The sequence below is a fragment of the Cannabis sativa genome, chromosome 4, assembly GCF_029168945.1.
Source record: "Cannabis sativa cultivar Pink pepper isolate KNU-18-1 chromosome 4, ASM2916894v1, whole genome shotgun sequence".
NCBI classification, from domain to species: domain Eukaryota; kingdom Viridiplantae; phylum Streptophyta; class Magnoliopsida; order Rosales; family Cannabaceae; genus Cannabis; species Cannabis sativa.
In genome coordinates, this window is record NC_083604.1 from 81,665,449 (window position 1) to 81,687,526 (window position 22,078).

General features: G+C 31.9%; 3 protein-coding genes and 1 non-coding gene across 5 annotated transcripts; 2 read left to right on the forward strand and 2 right to left on the reverse strand.

The window, feature by feature from the left end:
* Window positions 1–499: 499 nt before the first annotated feature.
* On the forward strand, window positions 500–5,109 carry LOC115714789 (protein NRT1/ PTR FAMILY 5.2-like). Its single transcript, XM_061114711.1, has 4 exons — window positions 500–911; window positions 1,076–1,293; window positions 2,293–2,864; window positions 4,075–5,109. The coding sequence occupies exons 1-4, from the start codon at window positions 776–778 to the stop codon at window positions 4,979–4,981; spliced, it is 1,833 nt and encodes a 610-aa protein (XP_060970694.1). The 5' UTR covers window positions 500–775; the 3' UTR covers window positions 4,982–5,109.
* Window positions 5,110–5,486: 377 nt separating this feature from the next.
* Window positions 5,487–9,907, reverse strand: LOC115713887 (BRCA1-associated RING domain protein 1). The gene is made up of 13 exons (XM_061114710.1): window positions 9,737–9,907; window positions 9,582–9,635; window positions 9,422–9,492; window positions 9,013–9,108; window positions 8,581–8,903; window positions 8,022–8,297; window positions 7,787–7,887; window positions 7,433–7,619; window positions 7,220–7,332; window positions 6,969–7,068; window positions 6,437–6,602; window positions 6,126–6,244; window positions 5,487–6,030 (listed from the first exon to the last, which is right to left on the reverse strand). Exons 1-13 carry the CDS (start codon window positions 9,844–9,846, stop codon window positions 5,680–5,682), a joined length of 2,067 nt encoding a protein of 688 aa, XP_060970693.1. The 5' UTR covers window positions 9,847–9,907; the 3' UTR covers window positions 5,487–5,679.
* Window positions 9,908–14,745: 4,838 nt separating this feature from the next.
* LOC115715165 (phospholipid--sterol O-acyltransferase) lies at window positions 14,746–20,576 on the forward strand. 2 transcript variants are annotated; one of them, XM_030643985.2, is made up of 17 exons: window positions 14,746–15,157; window positions 15,757–15,892; window positions 16,157–16,301; window positions 16,427–16,596; window positions 16,698–16,816; window positions 17,104–17,320; window positions 17,402–17,576; window positions 17,882–17,981; window positions 18,263–18,357; window positions 18,551–18,602; window positions 18,688–18,759; window positions 18,852–19,020; window positions 19,106–19,210; window positions 19,288–19,372; window positions 19,468–19,557; window positions 19,651–19,732; window positions 19,825–20,576. In XM_030643985.2, the coding sequence occupies exons 1-15, from the start codon at window positions 14,939–14,941 to the stop codon at window positions 19,547–19,549; spliced, it is 1,941 nt and encodes a 646-aa protein (XP_030499845.2). In that variant the 5' UTR covers window positions 14,746–14,938; the 3' UTR covers window positions 19,550–19,557; window positions 19,651–19,732; window positions 19,825–20,576. The 2 variants fall into 2 exon arrangements, with proteins under 2 accessions (XP_030499845.2, XP_030499846.2); XM_030643986.2 differs by having other exon boundaries at window positions 16,698–16,774.
* LOC115715491 (U5 spliceosomal RNA) lies at window positions 15,958–16,069 on the reverse strand. The gene has a single exon (XR_004011360.1). It is a non-coding gene; the product is annotated as a U5 spliceosomal RNA (small nuclear RNA).
* Window positions 20,577–22,078: the final 1,502 nt, after the last annotated feature.

The window sequence follows — 22,078 nt, forward strand, 5'->3', positions numbered from 1 at the left end:
AATTTTACTTTTAACTCTGTAAATTATTCAGAATTTTTTAAAAATTTACAATTAACCCTAAATAGCTACAATGTACGCAATCATGAAAAAATTCTTTAAATGGTGTATTATAGACATTTTCAATATTTAATATGTCAAGTAATAAATTAATAATATAGTAATTTGTGGTATAATAATTAAGTTTAACTTTCGGTTGCAAATAAATACCTAAGTTTAATTTTTTACAGTAATAATACTTAAATTATATTTTTAGAACTCTGTAGGTACCTGACTGTTAAATGTTAAATCATTATCCACATATCATTTTTATATTCGTATATTTAAATTAATTTATTTTAAAAAATAAAAATTCATGACTTTGACCAATTAAGAATTGTCATATGGTAATTTACTTAACATTTAACAATCGGGTATTTACAAAGTTTTAGAAATAGAACTTAAGTATTATTACTATCAAAAATTAAACTTAAGTATTTATTTACAATTAAAAATTAAACTTATATATTTATGCCGCAAATTATTTAAAATAATATATTCACATTTATAGATAGGTTCAAATTTTGTTGGTAGCTAGCTAGGTCCACAAAAACAAGAGAAAAAGACATGTAAAGAATCCACTCAATAATAACTAAGAAGAAATAAAGTATCAAACTAATAAACTAAATTAAACTAAACCAAAGAAAGAAAGTTTGCCTAGGTATTGTATATATATATACACATATATACATGGAGGTAATTATAATTAATTAAAGATCATATAGTTTTAGTTATTATTATGGCAAGGAAGGTAGATGATGATGAAAAGGGTCAAAGTGATGAAAATTACACAGAAGATGGGACAGTTGATCTTAAAGGGAGACCAGTTCTAAGATCAAACACTGGCAAATGGACAGCTTGCTCCTTCATTGTAGGTAAATTATTAGAGTATTTCTTAAGCGAGAGCACTACTTTTGCTGTTATGAATAAGGGCATATTTATAATCCTTGATTTTCAATCTGATGGCTTTAATTTATTTGTTTATCATAGGAGTGTTGAGGTTGTATTAGATTTTAACATGTTATGTTATATGAATTAGGTTATGAAGTGTTTGAGAGGATGGCATATTATGGGATCTCAACAAATCTAGTGTTGTACTTAACAAATAAGTTGCATGAAGGGACTGTTACATCTTCAAATAATGTCACAAACTGGGCTGGCACTGTTTGGATGACACCTATTTTGGGTGCTTACATTGCTGATGCTTATCTTGGTCGATACACCACTTTTCTCATTGCCTCAGCCATTTATCTACTGGTATATATAATAAATAAATAAATAAATAAATATTAATTACTAAACTCCATTCAAATTCATCTTTTACTCCTGAAATTTTTATGTTACTAAGTTCAAATTGTGTCCCTTATAGTATAATTTTTTATAAGAATATAATTTTTATAGTAACGTGATCTTTCTATTATATTCTATTCAATTTTTAGTGAAATAAGTGACCCGATAAATGGTAATTGATAATAAACGTAAATTAAATTATACCTTTCACACTTTTTACTTTGATTATTAAAAAACTAAAAATATAAATATAAATTATTAGGGAAAAAAAAAATCTTTTAATTTATATGCATTAATGTAAAAATGATAAAAGATATTTAATTTGTATTTATTTATTAGTTATCATCCATTACTTTCTTTTTACGATAAAAAATTTTAAAAAAAAAAATATGATGAAAGAATTATGTTAGTGTAAAGATTATATTTCGAAAGATATTATTAATAAATTAGGGCACAGCTTTAAAATGTAAATATTTTAAGGACAAAATTGCTAATTATTCTAAAGCCCATCTAATCTAAGGTTAAAAAATTATTTTAAAAATATATATTTTTTTTAATAATTTTTCTTTTTTCCTAAAACACACTTAGGGTGCGTTTGGAAAGTCACAATGTAATTGGATTTGTGTGTAATTTGAGGTAATTACACAATTTGGCATGTTTATCTGACCATGTAATTACACTGTTACAGTGTAATTAGAAGTGATTGAGGGATTCCAATTACACTCTCCAAGCCATGAGAATTGAATGTAATTACACTGTGTAATTACCACCTCATATCCAAACACACCTTGCATTTTAAAATATAGTGTAATTACTACACTATGTAATTACCATCCTAGTAATTACCCTACTTAGTAATTACACAGTTACTTCCAAACGCACCGCTAATGTGAGGCTTGGCCCTATATAGCACACTACATTATGATCATCACTAACTATTTAAATATTCTTCAAAACTATATGTAGGGAATGTTGTTATTAACATTAACAGTTTCAGTTCCCGGCTTAAAACCACCATCGTGTGGTCACGGTATTAAAGTAGAAGATTGCAAGAAACGAGCCTCGAATTTTCAAGTAGGGATATTCTACTGCGCTTTGTACATCATCGCCATCGGAACAGGAGGAACCAAACCCAACATCTCAACCATGGGTGCTGATCAATTTGATGAGTATGAACCTAAAGAAAAGATGCAAAAGCTCTCATTTTTCAATTGGTGGATGTTTAGTATCTTTTTTGGTACCCTATTCTCAAACACATTCTTGGTCTACATACAAGATAATGTGGGCTGGGCCATTGGATATGGGCTTCCTACTATTGGGCTTGCATTTGCCATATTGGTGTTTTTGGTTGGCACCAAATTTTATAGGCATAAATGGCCTTCGGGTAGTCCTCTTACTAAGATTGTTATGGTGATTGTGGCAGCTATAGGGAAATGGAAGGTAACTCTCCCAACTGACCCTAAAGAATTGTATGAGCTTAGTTTGGAAGATTATGCAAAATCTGGCAAATTCAGAATTGACCATACTCCATCATTAAGGTAATAATAATAATCTTCATTTTGATTATCTTGAAAAAAAAAAAAAAAAAAAGGTCTCCTCTTTTGTATCTATCGTTACATCATGATTTTGTTTTAAGTAGGTAAATTAATTATAATTCTATTTTTATTTTTATTTTTATTAACGGTGTTTATTGTAGTCATAACAAACCTGTTATAGCAAGGTTCAAAAAGTCTTTAGAGGAAATTACACTCTATACCTTTTTTATATTGTCCTCTTTTATTTTTACCTTCTTTTTTAAAATCTATCATTTTTACCTCTTTTTTTAAACATTGTACCAATTTTGCCCCTCACTTCAAGATACTCTCCATGTGATTCTCTTATGTAAGGGTATTTTGGGTACAATACATATAAAAAGAGGTATGTTTCAAATAAATATAAAATTAGAGGTAAATTTGATTAATTGATAAATAAAAGAGGTATTTTTCAACTTACCCCAAGTCTTTATATATATATATATATATTCAACTTTAATTTTAGCATTGTAAATTATTATATTCATACAAATTTAGAGAAAAATTATTTTTCAAAAAAAATAAGAATTATAATCTATTTTGCATTTTGTAAATTCTTAGAAAAGTCGAAATAATTTAGTGACAAATTCAATGTTCAAAAAATATGTTGCATACATGTCAATTTTTTTAGGAATAATTACATAAGACACAATTTTTTGTAAAATATTTATATTTTTACGTTCAAAGAATGTTTTTTTACATTTTTACAGTTTTCCAAAAATAACACGAAAACAACATAAAATCAATAAGAAAGTAACATCAAAATAACAACAAAAAAAAAACAAAAAATAACATACATATAACAAAAAATTAACAACAAATGAACAAAATTTCAACATAAAAAGACCGTATTTTATGTAAATAAAATCAAAAAAATCGTAAAAATGTTTAAAATTCCGTGAAACCGTATTTTTGTTATTTTTTTGTTGTTTTTGTACATTTGTGAAATTAACCCATCTTTTTATACATGTGAAAAACAAACATTTAGAATTCTAATTTCAGTAAATTATTATATTTTCCTAAAAACTATAAATTTTGTGTACGAATTAACTCTAGTGATAAACTAAGGTTAGTAACATGGTCGTGTCAATATGTAATCTCTTAAAAAAAAAGTCATAAAAATGAAAACTTTAAAGTAGATTTGTCTAATATCAAAGGTTTGGACATTGATTTTCAGATTTTTAGACAAAGCAGCAGTGAAAACCTCCACCAATTCATTAAGCTCACCATGGAGATTAACACCAGTAACCCAAGTTGAAGAAACAAAGCAAATACTCAAAATGATTCCAATCTTAGTGGCAACATTCATACCAAGCATAATGATAGCTCAAGGCCATACACTTTTCATCAAACAAGGCACAACTCTCAACAGATCCATGGGACCAAATTTCGAAATCCCACCAGCTTGCCTTGCAGCCTTCATCACAATCTTCATGCTCATATCCATTGTCCTCTACGATCGTTGCTTCGTCCCTATTGTTCGCCGCTACACTCAAAACCCGAGAGGAATCACTCTCTTACAAAGACTTGGTATTGGTTTAATCCTTCATACAATCATTATGGTAACAGCCTGTTTGGCTGAAAGGAAAAGACTTAGTGTTGCAAGAGAAAATGAGATCAATGACAAACACCAAATCGTTCCACTTACCATCTTTATTCTTCTTCCTCAATTTGCTTTAATGGGTGTTGCTGATTCCTTTGTTGAAACTGCAAAGCTTGAGTTTTTTTATGACCAAGCTCCTTTGAGTATGAAGAGCTTGGGTACCTCGTATTTTACAAGTAGTTTGGGTATTGGAAATTTTTTGAGTAGTTTTGTTTTGACAACGGTTTCGGATTATACTAAACGAGGTGGACGTAAAGGTTGGATTTTGGATAATCTTAATGTTTCTCATTTGGATTATTACTATGCTTTCTTGGCTGTGTTGAGCTTTCTTAACTTCTTTTTCTTTCTTTTTGTGGCTAAGTCGTTTGTTTATAATGTTGATGTTACTGAATTGAAGAAGGATTTAGCCATGGAAATTTCTTCAAAGGACAAAACTTTAGTTCTTGAGAGTGAAGCTACTCATACTGGACTTATTATCTAATCAATATTGTTATGTTGTTTCTTCTTAATTATTGTAATCATATATATTATTAAAGATCTCAATCATTTTAAGGGTCATTTACTTCAAATTTTATCTCAACATTATTCATTTGCTTTCTTTATAGAGTGAAAACTATCATTAGGAGTGGAAATTCAAGTCATGACCAAAAATGACTAGTTGTGTTCGTATTTTATAAATTTTTTCGTATCACAAGTCGTGTTTGTATCAAACATCTAAAATAAATTAAGAAACTACAACACAAACACAATGACACTAAAAAATAACAATTTAGCTTACATTCCACCCACAATCCAAGATTACACAACACAAAAATTTATTCAAGTGGTGCTAGTGTATGTATTCTATAAATTTCTCGTATCAGACTTATGTTTCTCACCCCTAACTATTATGTCATGTTATGTTCTTGATTATTATAATTGAATATATTATTGAATTATCAGCAAAAGATATTTGCAGAAAGTAAATAATTAGACTTAGAGCCAACTTTGAACATGAAATTGAAAGCCACTATATTACAAACTAAGCTCAACAACTTTTCTTACAAAGGATTATTTGTTCAAAAGAAAATTAAAAGTTACAGATCTAATGGAATTTATTGGGATATTAGATCTAACTTGGTGTTAGTGTAGTCGGTTCCTAACTTAACTCAATGAACAAAAAAATGGCAACTTGGGAAGTTAGCTGACAAGGGGCTGCAACTTATATCCCGCAATGGACTCCAACAGCCATGTGTGAGCGATAACTTGAGCTCCAGTTTGAGAAGCTACATCTTCAGCCTCAGTTAACCTTTGCCATAGGATCGAAACTTCGTCCCCAAGTTTGCATCCTTCTGGAGGATCAACATTGTAAGCGATCAATGCCTTGGGAGATTGAGCTTCCTGTCGATCATAATTTTGTGCTACCAGTTCTTCTCGGCTTTCCAACACAGCACCACCACCTGCTATGACTAAATCTTGTAGATCTTCCTTGTAAGAAGGTAGAAAATCACCCACGAAATAGAAATGCAAGCCGGTAAAGAGATTCCGTGCCTGCAAAGGAAATGATAAACCAAGGCATAAAATCACAATCAAAGCTCAATGAGTGAATCAAAAATGGTAATTAAGGTTCGGAATAAGGGACTTACATTACTCAATGCCCTAAGCCTGCCATTCTTCGGACCATCACAACACCCATAGTTGTCGAGATTAACTTCATAAGGTTCTTCATCTACATGGCAATTTGATTCCATGGAAGCTTTAACCCCTACAAAAAGATCATTTTATGGTTGTGTTATGATCATTTAACATTAAACAAGTTCAAATAAAGAACTCTACAGTTCTACAATAAAACCAATAAGTTATTCAGAAAGTAAAAGAAATTTAGAGAAACTAAGATTCATCAATATAAGAAACTTAGTTAATAGCTAACAAAATACAAGTGAAGGTAGCAACTTACAATCAACATTAACAATCCAACTTCCATTCAAAATTGCCATAAGAACTTTAAGCGTCCGAGTGCAAGCACCCTTCTCATCTGTGGCAGCAATCACATGTGACACAGTTGGATTCCAAAACTTGGACACAGGAGCATCTTTCATTTTACCAAACTTGACCATGAGAATCTATATGAATAAGTACAAAAAAAATAAGGAAAGTAATGAGTCATTTGTATTACAGAACAGAATAGCCATTCATAGAGGAGCAAATGTACTGATATGTCAAAAAAAGAAAAAATAAGAAGTATTTTTTATTAGAGGAAAATAACCATACATAGTTGACTTAAGGCAATTAGTCAACTTAAAGCATTGCAATTAAGTTTGTTAGTTATGTAAATACAATGAAATAATTTTGTTTCTTTATCTAGTTGTTCTAACTCTTATTCCTATCAAAATTGTAACAAGGCCCCTACAATATGTCAATATTTATCAAAAATTTGCACCCTAATATCTAACTTCACGAGTACATAAACAAAAAGGGGATGAGTTAACCTTCTCCTGTGAAGACAATGCAGATCCACATAAAACCAACTTATTCACCGTATCAATATCACCTCCTGGTAAAACAACTTTATTTGCTAGCTGACAGCTCCTGTAAATATAAATCATACAGAAAGTTGAGAAAGAATATCGTATAATTCATTATTCACACCAGTAGAATAGACTTCAACATCTATACCAAAGCTTAGAATACTTAAATTTTAAAATTATAGTGTCGTAAGTATAGAAGAGTGAAGTTTTACACTATAGCAGGCAGCGGGTGATCTTCAGGGAGAGCTTTCTTAAGCTTAGATTTTGACCTTTCATTAGGGAACTTAATATGAGAGTGTGACGGACAGAGCATTAGGTAGTTCTCCTACAAGAAATCAAAAAACGAACCATTGCCCAAGTTAGAGAACAATACACTACTTAGAAACAGAGCTAGTAAATATTAGATACAGGGACACTTTCTATACATGATTCCAACGACATTTTAAGATTTTCATTGCACAAGGAACATGATAACTCCTGCGACAGGATTTCACGAAGCATCCCAATGCTGCCCCTTTTTTCCCACATGCAGAGCACTTGAGTTTTGCACCCCTCGCCACTTCCTCTTTCAAATTCTTAGCTGTATCATCTTCATAGAAAACTTGTGGTGCCCTGCATCACCAAATTCTACAATATAAATCTCTACGGTCAAGAAAATTGAACCACCAGGTATTATCAAATTCCTCCAAAGTAATTGAACCACACAAGCACATGAAAATGAATTTGAAAACAAAGTAAAAGAACTTCTCAAGCATACTAAAGATCCAAAAACAACATACCAATCGATGCACACTTTGTGAACATGTATGACATTAGAAAGTGTTGCCTCGTGACCTCTTACCAACTTCTCTTTATAATAATGTAACATTGACCCTGTTTCCTGGTAGATTCATTTTACCAAAAAGTAAGGGAAAGTCGTGAGAAAGGCAGATACGAGTTTATATGTCTTAGATATTTATATTATTTTACAGCAAATGGGATAATTAAAATTAACACAACTCAGTGGAAATATACCTCTGTAATTTTAGAGGAATGGCAGAACACACAAGCAAATTTATTATCATCCAAAATATTTGGTTCCTGTGGTTCAGGCTTTGCATGAGAAATTGGTTGGACGCGATCAACACTGTCAGTGTCTAATGGTACTAGCTCACAATTCGACTGCTTAAGTCTCTTAACATCCCTGGCATCATTGTCGTTTCCAAAGGACGAACTGTAATTCCTAAGCTTGCCTACTATAGCACCATCACTTTCCTGAGTTTGTCTTTTCAGCATGGAATTGTCTGAGCTCTGAAATAAAGAAACATAACACAGATTTCAATAAAAACAGAAATAAGCTAACAATAAAATTGATTAGAGTGAAAAATGATGCATTGATCAAAAAATACAATCACAGTAAAATTAACAATTGCTGTATTTTATTCTTCTTTTTTTAAATTGGACTCCTTGCCTAGCCTACAGTAATTAAGGAACAACAATTATAGCAATTGTTATGCAAGCATTAAAAAGGGACTTGAATTCAAAAAGCTATAGAAACATACACCACAAAAAGCAAGAAATGTTGCTTTCTTACATGCTCGCTACCGTGAAAATAGCTATCATTATCTGAAAATTTGGCATCACCAAATGAAGGAGGGCTGTCTGGAGCTGGTTGCATCACAGCATTTGCATCTACATCCTGAGATCGAGGTGCTGAGTTGGGAATCACAGCACTGCAAAATCCAATCCCTCTACCATTCATATCTTTGTTATTCTTTTTCAGTTCTACTCGCGTGTTAATAGACTGTCCACTATGCGACTTGTTCTCTTTACCATTCTCAGTTACTCCTTTACTAGTTTTACAGTCAAACATGATATTAGTTGAAGTAGGATTTTGAAATGAAACTCCCCCACCTTCTGTAGTACCAACCAATACAATTTATACACAAATTAGCTTACAATAAAAAGAAGTAGATAACAGAAAGACAAACAATCAGCAATTCATTTCAAAAGAAATTAGTCTAACCAGATTTAACAGGCTGAAACAAATTGGTAGAAAACGTGGCGTCCAAGCATCTATAGATTGTTGCCAGGTTCTCTATCAATGGCAAATGCCTCGGATCTATAAGTAAACATAATCAGAAATCATTAAAAACACAAACCAAAAAAAAAAAAAAACCAGCTCGTGAAAGATATGTGAACCAGCCAACACCGCTAAATAAAACTTTTCCATCTGAAAAAATGTGTAAAAGCTTTCTTTTTTTCATCAAAAACAAGCAAAGCCCTAATAACCCCATTAAAATTCTGAGCCAAAAGTTCCATTTTTTAATCACATAATAATAAATGCACAACATTTTTACACCAAAAAGGATAAAACTAAGCACACCCAAAAAATCAAACTGCTTTACAATGGAAGGGGAAACAAGAGTGAATACCTTGATCGGAAAAATGGGCCTGACATATAGGACACCCACCGCCAAACTGAGTCGAACCAGGTATACACGATCTAGAATAAATCCAAAAACCAAAATCAACCAAAGAAAATAAATTACACCAAATAAGTAGAAACCCTCAAAAAAATAAAAAGAAACACACTGGCAGAAAACGTGGTTGCATGGAAGTAACATGGGTCGATTAAGCAAGTTCAAGCTGCAAAAATATAAAGGAAAACCATACTTAACATCATAAACTCAAAAAGAGAAATCGTCCATTTATATATAAATTTATTAATAAATAATAGAGAAACGAACCAGAGAGGGCATTTGAGCTCAAGACCAAGCTTTTGAAAATTAAGAACCCATGGATTGAGCAACCTACCATTCCTGCTATCACAGAGCGAAGAAGCTTGAGAGCCTTCCATTAAAGATTTTGGGAATAAAAGGAGATATTTTCGGATGAAGACGAAGAAGAAGAAGAAGTAGGACACAGTGTAAATTGGGGGAATTTAACGAGATCCGTAAAGAAAGACAGGGGTGGACACGTGTACGATTGAGATTCTTTCCTGGAAAAATGATGGTGGGGACACGTGGGGCTTTGATGTTATTTTTGGGCGCGGTAAAGAATTACGATGTCGTTTTATGTTTTGAATAGGCGCGCTTTTGTTTTACGAACTCCCGCGTGGTTTGTTTCTATTTCACTCTCCATTAAAACTCCCGCCTTTGCTAATGCCCAAAGATTTGGCTTGACTAGTTTAAGGGCCTGTTTGTTTGTTTCGTGGTATTAACTAGTCCTTGGGTTTGGATTACTAGGCCTAGTTCCATGTTTGGATAAATAGAGAAAATTAGACCTCGTGACTCGTGGTTAATGACTTTTTTTTGAATGAAATAAATTAGTATTCTGAATACATGATATTCTGAAGTTCATAGAAAATTGGAGAAACAGAAATGCTACCACTAGCATAAAATCGAGACTGTCTAGCAACATAATGTGCAGCACGATTTACTGATCGTTTAACAAAATACAAATAGACATTAGGCAAAGATAATAAAGCAGTACGACAGTCCTGAATAATCAAACCGAAAGTAGACCCTATTGATTAAGAACTTCGGATCGCTTGGACCGTGACTAAACTATCTGTCTCAACCACAACATGGTTCTAATTTTTAACTTTGATCCAACTAAGTGCCTCTTTGATACCCAACATGGTTAATGACTTAATGGTACTACTACTTATTTTATATATATATATATATAAAGAGGATTGCTACGTGGTATTTATGGTACTTAGCACTACGATGGTTAGTAATTTTTATAATATTTATTAAAATAAAATAAGTAAAACCCGACATTAAATTTAACTAATAGCAATATTACAACTCACAAAAATATTAGACACTATAAATATCTTTTAGCATTTATGTTATAAATAATGTTCAATCATATTTATAATAAGTAAACAAATTCACTTAATCACATCATAGACAGTAAATTATAAAATTTAAAAATAATAACAAAATTATAGATCAAAAATAGTTTAGATAATTTAACACAAAGATAAATATGTTTTAGGATTTAGGACACGTGAGTTTTATTTTCTTGTATTTGTATTTCTTTCTTAGTAGGGTGCATGATATTATTTTTAATTTCATTTTTATTTTTTATAAATAACCAAATTTCTTCGATGATAATCAAAACTTGCATTGGTCATGATATAATGAGTAATTTCTTATAATTAACTCATTTTCTGTTTATTCAAAAGATAAAAAAAAAAACTTGTATCCATTTACTCTCACAATAACTAATATAAATAGCTACGAAGGTTAAATAAAATAGCTAAGAGTTAAAAAAATATTTACAAAATATAACTATTAGATAAGCTACAAAATTTACCTTATAAATAGTACTTAATTATATTTTTTTTATTCTTTTTATAATATAATTTTTGTTACTTGTAAGTTGTAAATGTATAATATAACACTATATTATGTTAGCTAGATCGTATTATATTAATATTATTTAATATAATAGTATGTATATGGTATTGACTTGTATTAATAAGTTGTGTAAAATTAAATTATATTTACCATAGACCTTGACTCGAACTCTATCCCCAGACTTAGACCCTGGCCCCAAGTTTGGGTCTGGGTTCGAGGTCGGGGTTTACGTATGAGGTCTAGTCTCGAAATCAGGGTTGGTGACCCCAGTTCAGGATCGAGTCCAGGTTTGGGGTCAGTTCAAGGTCCGAGTTCAGGACCCCGATCCAAGTCCGGGACCCTAGTTTGTGTCCCAATCTAGTGTCCAGGTCTAGGCCCGAGTCCATATTCAGGGTCGAGATCCGAGTTAGGGTCTAGGTTCGAATGGGTCTTGGTATAGTATTTGAGTGCGAGTCTAAGGTCGAGGTCCAAGTCAGGGTCTAAGTTCGAATCTGGATTCGGGTCCTGTAAACAACTCCAAATCCTTTTTAAGTATTATAATACAAGTTAATATAAATTATTTTGTTATGTATTAAATAATATGATTCGCATTATATTAAATTTTATTATCGTAATAATACTGTATAAATTTTAACTAAACATATTTGTTATTTACTGCAATACATGTCAAACTAACCGTACATCATTATTTTAAACAATAAGTCAAAACAATTTCGAACAAGGCTAAATTGTTAGGTGATCATTTAATTTGTTTTTTTTTTCTTAAGCAATTATATGTATTGGGTTAATGGGTTAGGTACTAAGCTAATTATTTTATAAATATATTAATGGCTAGATGACATGTGGATACTTAAAAAAGATACTTTAAGGTTGTATATTTTTATTGATGGAATTTGTCCAAAGACATTAAAGTAAAATATTAATAAAATTTGGAATGATACATAAAATATGATTCAAAAAATTATTATCTATTATTTTTTTTTTTTGAGTAAATAACAGTTGAAATATTTAATATTTTTGAAAATATTTACGTCGTAACTATTTAAAATTTTATATTTAAATTTAATAAGTTTTTAGCGACAAAATTATTAAAATAGTCTAAATTTTTAGAGACAGTTTTATTTCACGTGATTCGCAACCGATAAGAATTTTGCAAGTTATGATTTGACAAAACATGTCATTCAGTTAGACGATGAGCTATCCTAGTTCGAGGAGGTTCTAATCGATTATAAATTTATGCACGATTAATTCATGAATAATTTTGATCACTACATAAAAAAAATTATAATTCTAGTACTCTAAAGTATTATGCTCTATTCTGTAGTAAATAGTATAACACATGTTGTTATTTAATTAGGTCAGATTATAAATATTTACAAGCTAATACAAAAAAGTAGTGACACATTTTGTCACTCATAGCCACACCTAACCAACAAAGACTAACAAAATATAATTTTAATAACTTTGGCCCCAAAAAAACTCCTTAGATTCTTGCTAGTTAGGAATGTAAGACTTTATAAATTATGCTACAACTATTCTATGTTTTCTAAAAACTCATTTGTTTTTGGAAAACCAAAAATATATGGTATGGAGACAGAAATCTAGCTTGGTTGATTGTTTCACCAAAAATCTTTCTTAATCAATAGTCAAGTGCCCATAGACAAATCAACGTTGACGCATCAATTTTAAAGATTGATTATGTAACAACTTTTTTTGTGTTGCTCATATGGATGGTACTTTGCTATTGGAAGCAACTTTGACTTGTCAAGAAGGTTTGGTGTAACCTAAGGTGACTGAAGTATTGGGAATTAAAGAAGCGCTTAGTTGAATCAAGTCAAGAATTTAGCTTAAGTGGTTATTGAAAGAGATTGTGTTGTTCTTGTGCAAACAATACGTAGCAAGATGCCTTTGGAGTCTTATTTCCATGAAATTGGGGTATGTTTTGTTAATCCTAATTAAATGTGTTGCTAATATAGCAACTCACTTTCTAACTTGATCATTTTATTTTGCTGCAATTTGTATTTTTATTGAGCTTAATATTTATTCTAATTTTGAGAATGTACTATTTGAATGATTGTATTTAAGGAAATATTCTCTTTTATTATTGTTAAAAAACAATTATATATAAATATTTTTTGAGAATATATTATAGAATAATTTCACAATATACTCAGTGACGGACTTATAAATTTTTCTTTGTGGGGGCTTTTTATTATTAAAAATATTTATACATATATTATAATTATTTTTACTAGATTTATTTAATTTTATGGGGTTTTTTTTTTACTATTTTAGTCTATAATTATCAAATTAAAAAAAATAATTTAATTTTTTAAAAAACAATATTTTTGTTAGTGGGCCTCCACATTAAAACAATTGGGTCTGAATATACTTTGTCAAAAGGAATGACTCCTATCTATTTTGATATTAAAAATAATTTTTTAATTATTTTCTTATAATCATATATTTTATAAGAGAAATTTAATTTTCTATACTTAAAAAACCTTAATATTTTATTCTTAAACTAATACATTTCAAACTAAAAAAATATGACACTTTTATCTAAAACCCAAAAATACCCCTCTCTTAACTCAACCCCATCTCTCTCTCTCTGCTCGTCTACAACCCAAACTGAACCCAACCCAAACCCCCCCTCACCACCGTCCACAACCCAAACCCCCCTTCACCACCGTCCACAACGTCGGCCCCCTCCCAAACCAAAACCGATCTCCCACCGCCGGCCCCCTTTTTCTTGTGATTTTTTTTGTGTGATATATGTTTTGGAGTATTGATAGGTATTGATTTTAGGGTTATAATGTATAATGTATGTGTTTATGTGTGCACCGTGAGTTTTGTTAGATTTAGGTTCGATTTTAGGTTCAGATCTGGGATTTGGGAAAATTGTAGTTTAGGAAAGACGATGGCCCGATGGGCACCCCGATGGGGGGTCCGATGCTTGCAAGTTGGGAAAAAAATTGGGTTGGGGTCCGATGCTTGCGAGTTGGAAAAAAATTGGGTTGGGTCCGATGGGGCCCGATGGAGGGTCCGATGCATATGCATGTTTGGAAAAAATGGAACTGAATTATGAGAGGGGTATTTTTGAGTTTTAGATAAAAGTGTCATATATTTTTTAATTTGAAATGTATTGGTTTAAGAATAAAATATTAAGATTTTTTAAATATAGAAAATTAAATTTTCCTTTTATAATTATCTAAGAAATGATGTAAAAAAAATAAATTATTCTAAATATAAACGAATATAAATGAAAATTGACTATTTTTTTTTTTCTAATGGACCAAACAAGTAAATGGTGGATCTCTTTGAAAGGTGCATTGTGTATAAGATAATTTTTTGTAAGTGTGTGAAAAATAACAAAAAGTTGTTAAAAAGTGAAAAAAAAAATCCTTTTCATAATAATAAAATAAAATAAAATAAAAATGATATATTTATTGTTGTCAGTGTTGAGCGGCCATAACTGTAAGAGACCAAAGCTCCATTCATTCATGCTCATTGCTCATACTCACAACCACCAAAACCCCTTCTTCTTCTTCTTCTTCTTCTCCATAACTCACAGACCCAATGCGAGGACCCACTGTTCTATTCCTCTTCATCGCCTTGGTCACCGCCGTCGCCGTTGCCGGAGGAGGAGGAGAGTTTGACGGCGACTACTCCAAGCTCTCGGGGATCATAATTCCAGGCTTCGCTTCCACCCAACTTCGTGCCTGGTCAATTTTGGATTGCCCTTTCTCTCCTCTCGATTTCAATCCCCTCGATTTGGTTTGGCTCGACACCACCAAAGTAACGTCATTTCTTGTTCTTCTGTTCTGAACTTTAATTTCGCCATTTTAATTTTTGTTTTCTTTCATTTTATGTGTCTTGAAGAATCGAGAATTTTGTAATAATCATATAATTGGTCCCCAAGAACACGTCTTTTTTTGGTCGCTTTTTCCTTTTTGTAGTATCTAACCCTGAAAAGTGTCAATATTTAATTTTTATTTATTTTTTTTTTCTGGTATTTTGTCATTTTCTTGCTTTTTGAATACCCAAAATTTTGCAAAGTGGCATGGTATTTGTTCATTTGATTGGTTTGATTTTGTCATTTTCTTGTGTATTTTGGAAAAAGCTGAACACTTTATATTAGTGGAAATCAAATGTTGGTTAAAACTGATGGAAACTTACTAAGCTTAGAAAGAAAACCCTTGTCTTGCAGCTTCTTTCTCCAAAATTTTGCAAAGTGGCATGGTATTTGGGTATTTGGTTGGTTTGATTTTGTCATTTTGTTGTGTATTTTGGAGAAAACTGAAGAATTAATTAGTGGAAATTAAATGTTGGTTAGAAGAAATGAAGGGAATTAACTTACTAAGCTTAGACATTGAAAAACCCTTGTGTTGTTGCAGCTTCTTTCTGCAGTAAATTGTTGGCTTAAATGCATGATGTTAGACCCTTACAACCAAACAGATCACCCCGACTGCAAGTCCCGGCCCGATAGCGGTCTTTCAGCAATTACAGAGCTTGATCCTGGCTATATAACAGGTATGTTTTTGTTGTTATGCAATGAGTACATTTCTTTCATGGATTTCTTTTTTTGATTAAGGCCTTCAATTTAAGAAAATCGTTCAAAAATGATCGTATGCCATTGAAAGTGACAAACACACGGTATTCTTTAGTAAAAGGCGAAAGAATAGTTGGCTTTGTGCTCAACACATGGCTTCATACATTTGTTTCACGGAATGGAAACTATGTTTTATCCTTGTGTTGCTGTACAAGATTGAGTATGCATTGTTTTGTCTCTTGCAGGCCCTCTTTCTTCGGTTTGGAAAGAATGGATTAAGTGGTGCATTGAGTTTGGTATTGAGGCTAATGCAATAATTGCTGTTCCATATGATTGGAGATTGTCACCAGCAATGCTTGAGGAACGAGACCTTTACTTTCATAAGCTTAAGTGAGTACATGTGACACAATGTTTCAAGTTTATGATGTTTTGATTAAGTTTGAAACTCATCTTTAGTAGTTAATGTTTGATTAATGATGGTGTAGATTTACCGAAATGCTTTTGTTTCTTTGTAGATTGACATTTGAAACTGCATTGAAACTTCGCGGAGGCCCCTCTTTAGTATTTGCTCATTCATTAGGTAATAATGTATTCCAATACTTCTTGGAGTGGTTAAAGCTGGAAATTGCACCAAAACATTATAATAAATGGCTCGACGAACACATTCATGCCTATTTTGCTGTTGGTAGGCCCTTACCATCCTTCTCCCCTCCTCTTCCATTCTTACCTAGGGTTATTACTCCTACTTAATGATTAATTGGTTTTATACCTTTGGAATGATTGCAGGAGCTCCTCTTCTTGGTGCAACCGAGACAGTAAAAGCAGCACTATCTGGATTGACATTTGGTCTTCCTGTTTCCGAGGTTATTCCTCTCACAACCATTTATGACGCCTTCAGTTTTTGGGTACTCTAGAGACTTATTTTCTTAGTATCCATTTGAAAGCATTATAATGTGAGTGGGTTTTTAGCATCTTCTTAGCAAAACCGAAAATCATTTGTTCTCTTGTAGCTTGATTTTCCACCCCAAGTTTTAGAACTATGACAATGTAAGTTAATCTGTTTAACAGTACACCAACTTAGGATCAAAAGTAAATAATTAAGTGGTAAAAGTTCTATATCCATTGCTCTTAGTTGTGAGTGGTTTCGGGTGCCTATTCTAACATATGCTTTATATAATCTTGTGAGAATCAGGGGACTGCTCGCCTGTTGTTCAATTCATTTGGTTCTTCTCTATGGATGATGCCATTTTCAAAGTATTGTAGGGCGGAGAATGTATACTCGAAGCATTTCTCTTGGGGAGGGAGCAGAAAGAGTCATCAAACATATTTTTGTGATGAGCAAGAATTTCGGTTAAATTTCTCTGGGTGGCCAACAAACATAATAAATATTGAAATTCCTTCAACCCATGGTAAAACCTTGATACTCATGTTGGTTTTGTGGCAATATGTTATTATGCTCAAACTGAGTGTCACCCTCTTTCTATTCACAGGACTTGAGGCCTATCCATCAATTACCGAAATAGCAGAGTCTAACTTGACTAGCATGGAATGTGGACTTCCAACTCAGTTATCCTTTTCTGCTCGAGAAATGTCCGATGGAACCTTTTTCAAAGCAATAGAAGATTATGATCCGGACAGTAAGAGGCTGTTGTATCAATTACAAAAGTGCGTATTAGCTTACGATGCAAAACAAAAACTTTTTGCACACTAGTCTTTCTAATGAGAAGGCGATTATATTTTTGTCCCTGCTAAGTAGCGAAACTTACACCACACACACATGAAGTCACTTTCTATTACAATAAGTTGAAATTTGCAATAAGACCTTTTTTTTAATTAAAAGTAATCTATAGGTGAAGATTTAGAGCCTTATTAGTAAATGTAACTCTCTAATTCCATAGTCTTAAATGATTGCTACTGTTCTTTTAAGTGTGTCCTTCATATTTATTGTTGTTCATTTCTTCGTATTTCAGGTTATATCATGGTGATCCAGTTTTAAATCCACTCACACCATGGGAGAGACCACCTATTAAAAATGTCTTCTGCATCTATGGAATAGATTTGAAGACCGAGGTATTACCTACTAACTTTACGTGAAGTGACTAAACTAATCTTTTTTGAAGAGGTTCATCTTAGTTCATCTTAAATTAATTACTGTAGCTGCATCTACTTTTCCCTTAAAATGTTCAGATTTTTCTGAACAATACAAGATTTTGCATGTTATAAAGCAGTATTTGTCTGTGTCTGTGGTTAGCTTCCTCAGAAAATCAGCTCTTTTTGTGATTTCTGGCTTTCGGTCCCTATTTCTGTCATGTTATAAAGCAGTTTTCATATATCGGTAATGATAAAACCAGGTTGGATACTATTTTGCGCCTAGTGGGAAGCCTTACCCCGACAATTGGATCATCACAGATGTGATTTATGAAATGGAAGGATTTCTAACCTCGAGGTAATTGAATTGTTAATCACAATGAACAACATATCCTTATTTCTTTACACGGTTTGAGCAGTGAGCACACTTGGTAGTTGGTACCCTCTAAAAAGAAACAACACCGGTCACAGGTTCAAACCGGGATCTCCTTACCCCATCCCATCATCCCTCCTTCACCACTGAGAAACATATTTTTCCAATTTTCATCTAGGTCAGGGAATGACGTGGAAGGAAATCCAGGAGCAACGAGTGGGGATGAAACAGTAAGCTAAGCAGTTTTAAACGCACAGAAGTTTTTGTTCGATAAAAATTGGATTTGTGTTGTTGACAAAACATTTATGCTAACAGGTACCATACCATTCTCTTTCCTGGTGTAAGAATTGGCTTGGACCTAAAGTAAATATAACAAGGACACCTCAGGTATCGATATGTCTAATGTTAATGACCTTTTTTTGTTTAGATTGAAATGTTTTTCATATTTAATTACTTTTTGTTCTTTATCGAATTTCCAGTCGGAGCATGATGGGTCTGATGTACATGTGGAATTGAATGTAGAACATATTCATGATGTAGACATTGTTCCCAACATGACAAAGCTCCCTAGAGCCAAGTATGTTACGTATTATGAAGATTCTGAGAGTATTCCGGGTAAGAGGACAGCAGTATGGGAGCTCGATAAAGGTAAGATTGGCTTTTGACATTGCTGATGGCAGAGACAAGGATTTGGTTTTTGTATAACTCAAATGTTTCCCTCATTCTCGTGTAGCGAATCATAGGAACATTGTCAGATCGCCAATTCTAATGCGGGAGTTATGGCTTCAGATGTGGCACGATGTCCATCCAAACGCAACCTCAAAATTTGTTACCAAAGGTGGGTCATTTGTAGTTCATCGGTCATTTTTGGAGATTTACCTCAATCTGTCTTTACCGATTAATAATTTTCAACAGCCAAACGAGGACCTTTGAGGGACGAGGACTGTTATTGGGATTATGGGAAAGCTCGCTGTGCATGGGCCGAGTACTGTGAATACAGGTAAAATTATTTTTCAAGGTAGTGAAAGTAATCCAACTTGATTCTTGCTTCTTACAAGTTTTACACTTTCTTTTCCTTGATGTATTATTATACAGATACAATTTCGGGGATGTACATTTAGGACAGAGCTGTAGGTTAAAGAATTCTTCAGCTAAAATGCTCTTGGATTACTTGTAGATTAGATGGTAATCTTTCTTTTCCCCTTTTCATCTCTCTTACACTTAATTTTGAACTAGAACATAATACATTACTTGTTTTTCTTTACTATATTCCCTTAGGGTCACCGCCTATTCGGTTTCTTAACATGGTTCTTCAACATGTCTTCTTGGAATACATTAATCCTGGTCAAATGGTAGTCTGGTAAACAAAACAAGTCTCATTAGTCTTTGAAATGAATCTTTAGACCGATATTCGAAATTTTTAACACTTCTTTTGTCTTTCCCTTCCTATAGAAGCCGTGTCACAACTACCGAGCAATGTTGTTGCTTCTAGCATAGTCCTCTGAAGCACCGGCCATCGTTCTATTTTAGTTTCGACATTAATACACTCAGAAGATGAAAAGTGGGACAATAATTTTTACACCTTGAGAAGAGAGGCCTAGAGTGAAGTACAACATCATCAATTGAACTTCTTCGACTATGACATTTTAAAATGTAACATTTGTGATTAGTGATATCAAGCCTTTGTCTCTGTAAACACTTAGGAGGCGTTTGGTTGGGAGGAATGAAAATATAGGAATAGGAATGGGAATGGAAATAGGAATAGGAATGGAATGGAATAAAATTTAAAATGCATAAAAAAAATTGATAAAAAAATAATTATTTTTTTTTTCTTGTTACATTGGAATGGTCATTCCTTCCTTTTTAAAATGGAATAGTCATTCCACCAAAATGGTGGAAAGAGCATTTCATTGGAATGCCATTCCAATACTTTAAAATGCAACCAAACAAAGGAATGGAATAAAAATTGTTTCCTTTCCATTCCATTCCATTTCATTACCTCCAACCAAACGCCACCTTATTTCTTAATGTACATTTTACTAATTCTTGTAGAGCAATGATACGTGCACACATAAATTACACACAATTATGAGTTAGGATAACTAAAAGTGGCTTGCCATGCAATATTTCGGTGTAATTTGAGGGTTAACATTTCCTTGTTGTCTTCTTTTTCTATAATCACAAAGATCTATTACATTTTCTTCTCTGAAAGTGTTTTGCTTTGTTTCTTTAGATTAAAAACAAGTAGTAGCATATTGATTACAAATGTGAAATTAACTAAAAAAAGAAGAGAGAAAATTGAAAATTGAAAAGAAAAATAAAATGATTTCCAATTGTTTCATAATAGCAAAATCAGACTCATGTGCATCATTTCCTCTTTTGCTTACTGAAAAGAGAAGATGGACCATTGTGTAAGCTTTACTTATCTTCATTTCTGAAAAGAACAACATAAGTACCTAAAAACAAAGGTGACTAATTTTGTAAGAGAAATACTAAAAAGTGTGGTGTCCAACAACACTATATTGTGTCATACTATTGTTGACTTAATCAAGTTATTAAATTCAATAATTATTATTAAAAATCATTAACTATTCATAAAATACTATGATGTGATAGTGTTGGACATCACTAGTGCTTAGTAGTAATGATCTTTTCATAAGTCCAACACTGTGAGACTTTCTTACAAATAGTTAACAGTTTTTTATAATAGTTATTAAATTAAAATATACCAGATTCGATATTAAAAAATATTGATATTAAGTATCTTAAAGTATCTAACAGCATACCGATGTGACACGTTATAAATGATTAGCGATTTTTTATATTATTTATTAAATCAAAATGTGTGAGACTCGATATTAAATTGCACCAATAATAATATGTCATCTCTTATGGCACTACAAATCTTAAAGGTATCCCATAGCATTTTTTAATATTAAATTATATTAATATAATATTTTTAGATAAATTGGACACTACTAGTTTTATCCATTCATTTATATTATTGAAGTTATGAACTTCATGGGTTGTGGGCCTATGATTAATGACACATCAATTGTGTTAGTTTGGGGACATTTCTAAAGTATATTTGTCTAGCAAAGCAATGGCTATGAGTATGACAATTATTGTGGAGCAATGTGTCACTTTCTCACACATACCTTTTTTTAGTCTTAATCCTTAGTATTGGCTTGGGTTGGTGTTTTGATGTTGGTTTTTACTCTCCATCAATCCTCTTTGTTTGAATTTGACACTTCTAAGTTCTAACATACTTTTCTTCCTTTTAGGCTACATTGACACCTTTATTACATATAATTCTTACTACTTAATTTAGTAGAAATAATTTACACCAACCATAAAATACTTTGAAAATGAGTTTTAAATATTCTCATTAATTATAATTTTATGTCTTAAGATGTTCTTAAATATTAAATAATTATTTTGTTTTGATTAAATAACCAAATACATTTTATGAATTTTCAATCAATTATACTATTATATCGCAAAAGAAAACTTTTTATTCAAACAACCACTAAACAATATATACACTTATACATCAACTAAACAAATTAGAATTTGGATATCGATTGAGTTACATTACTTCTTTTTTTGTTAAGCTTAGAAAGATTACAAAATATAATTCTATCCTTAACAACAATCTTAACTTGGATACTAATAAAACTAACTGAGCTACATGCCTTAAAAACAC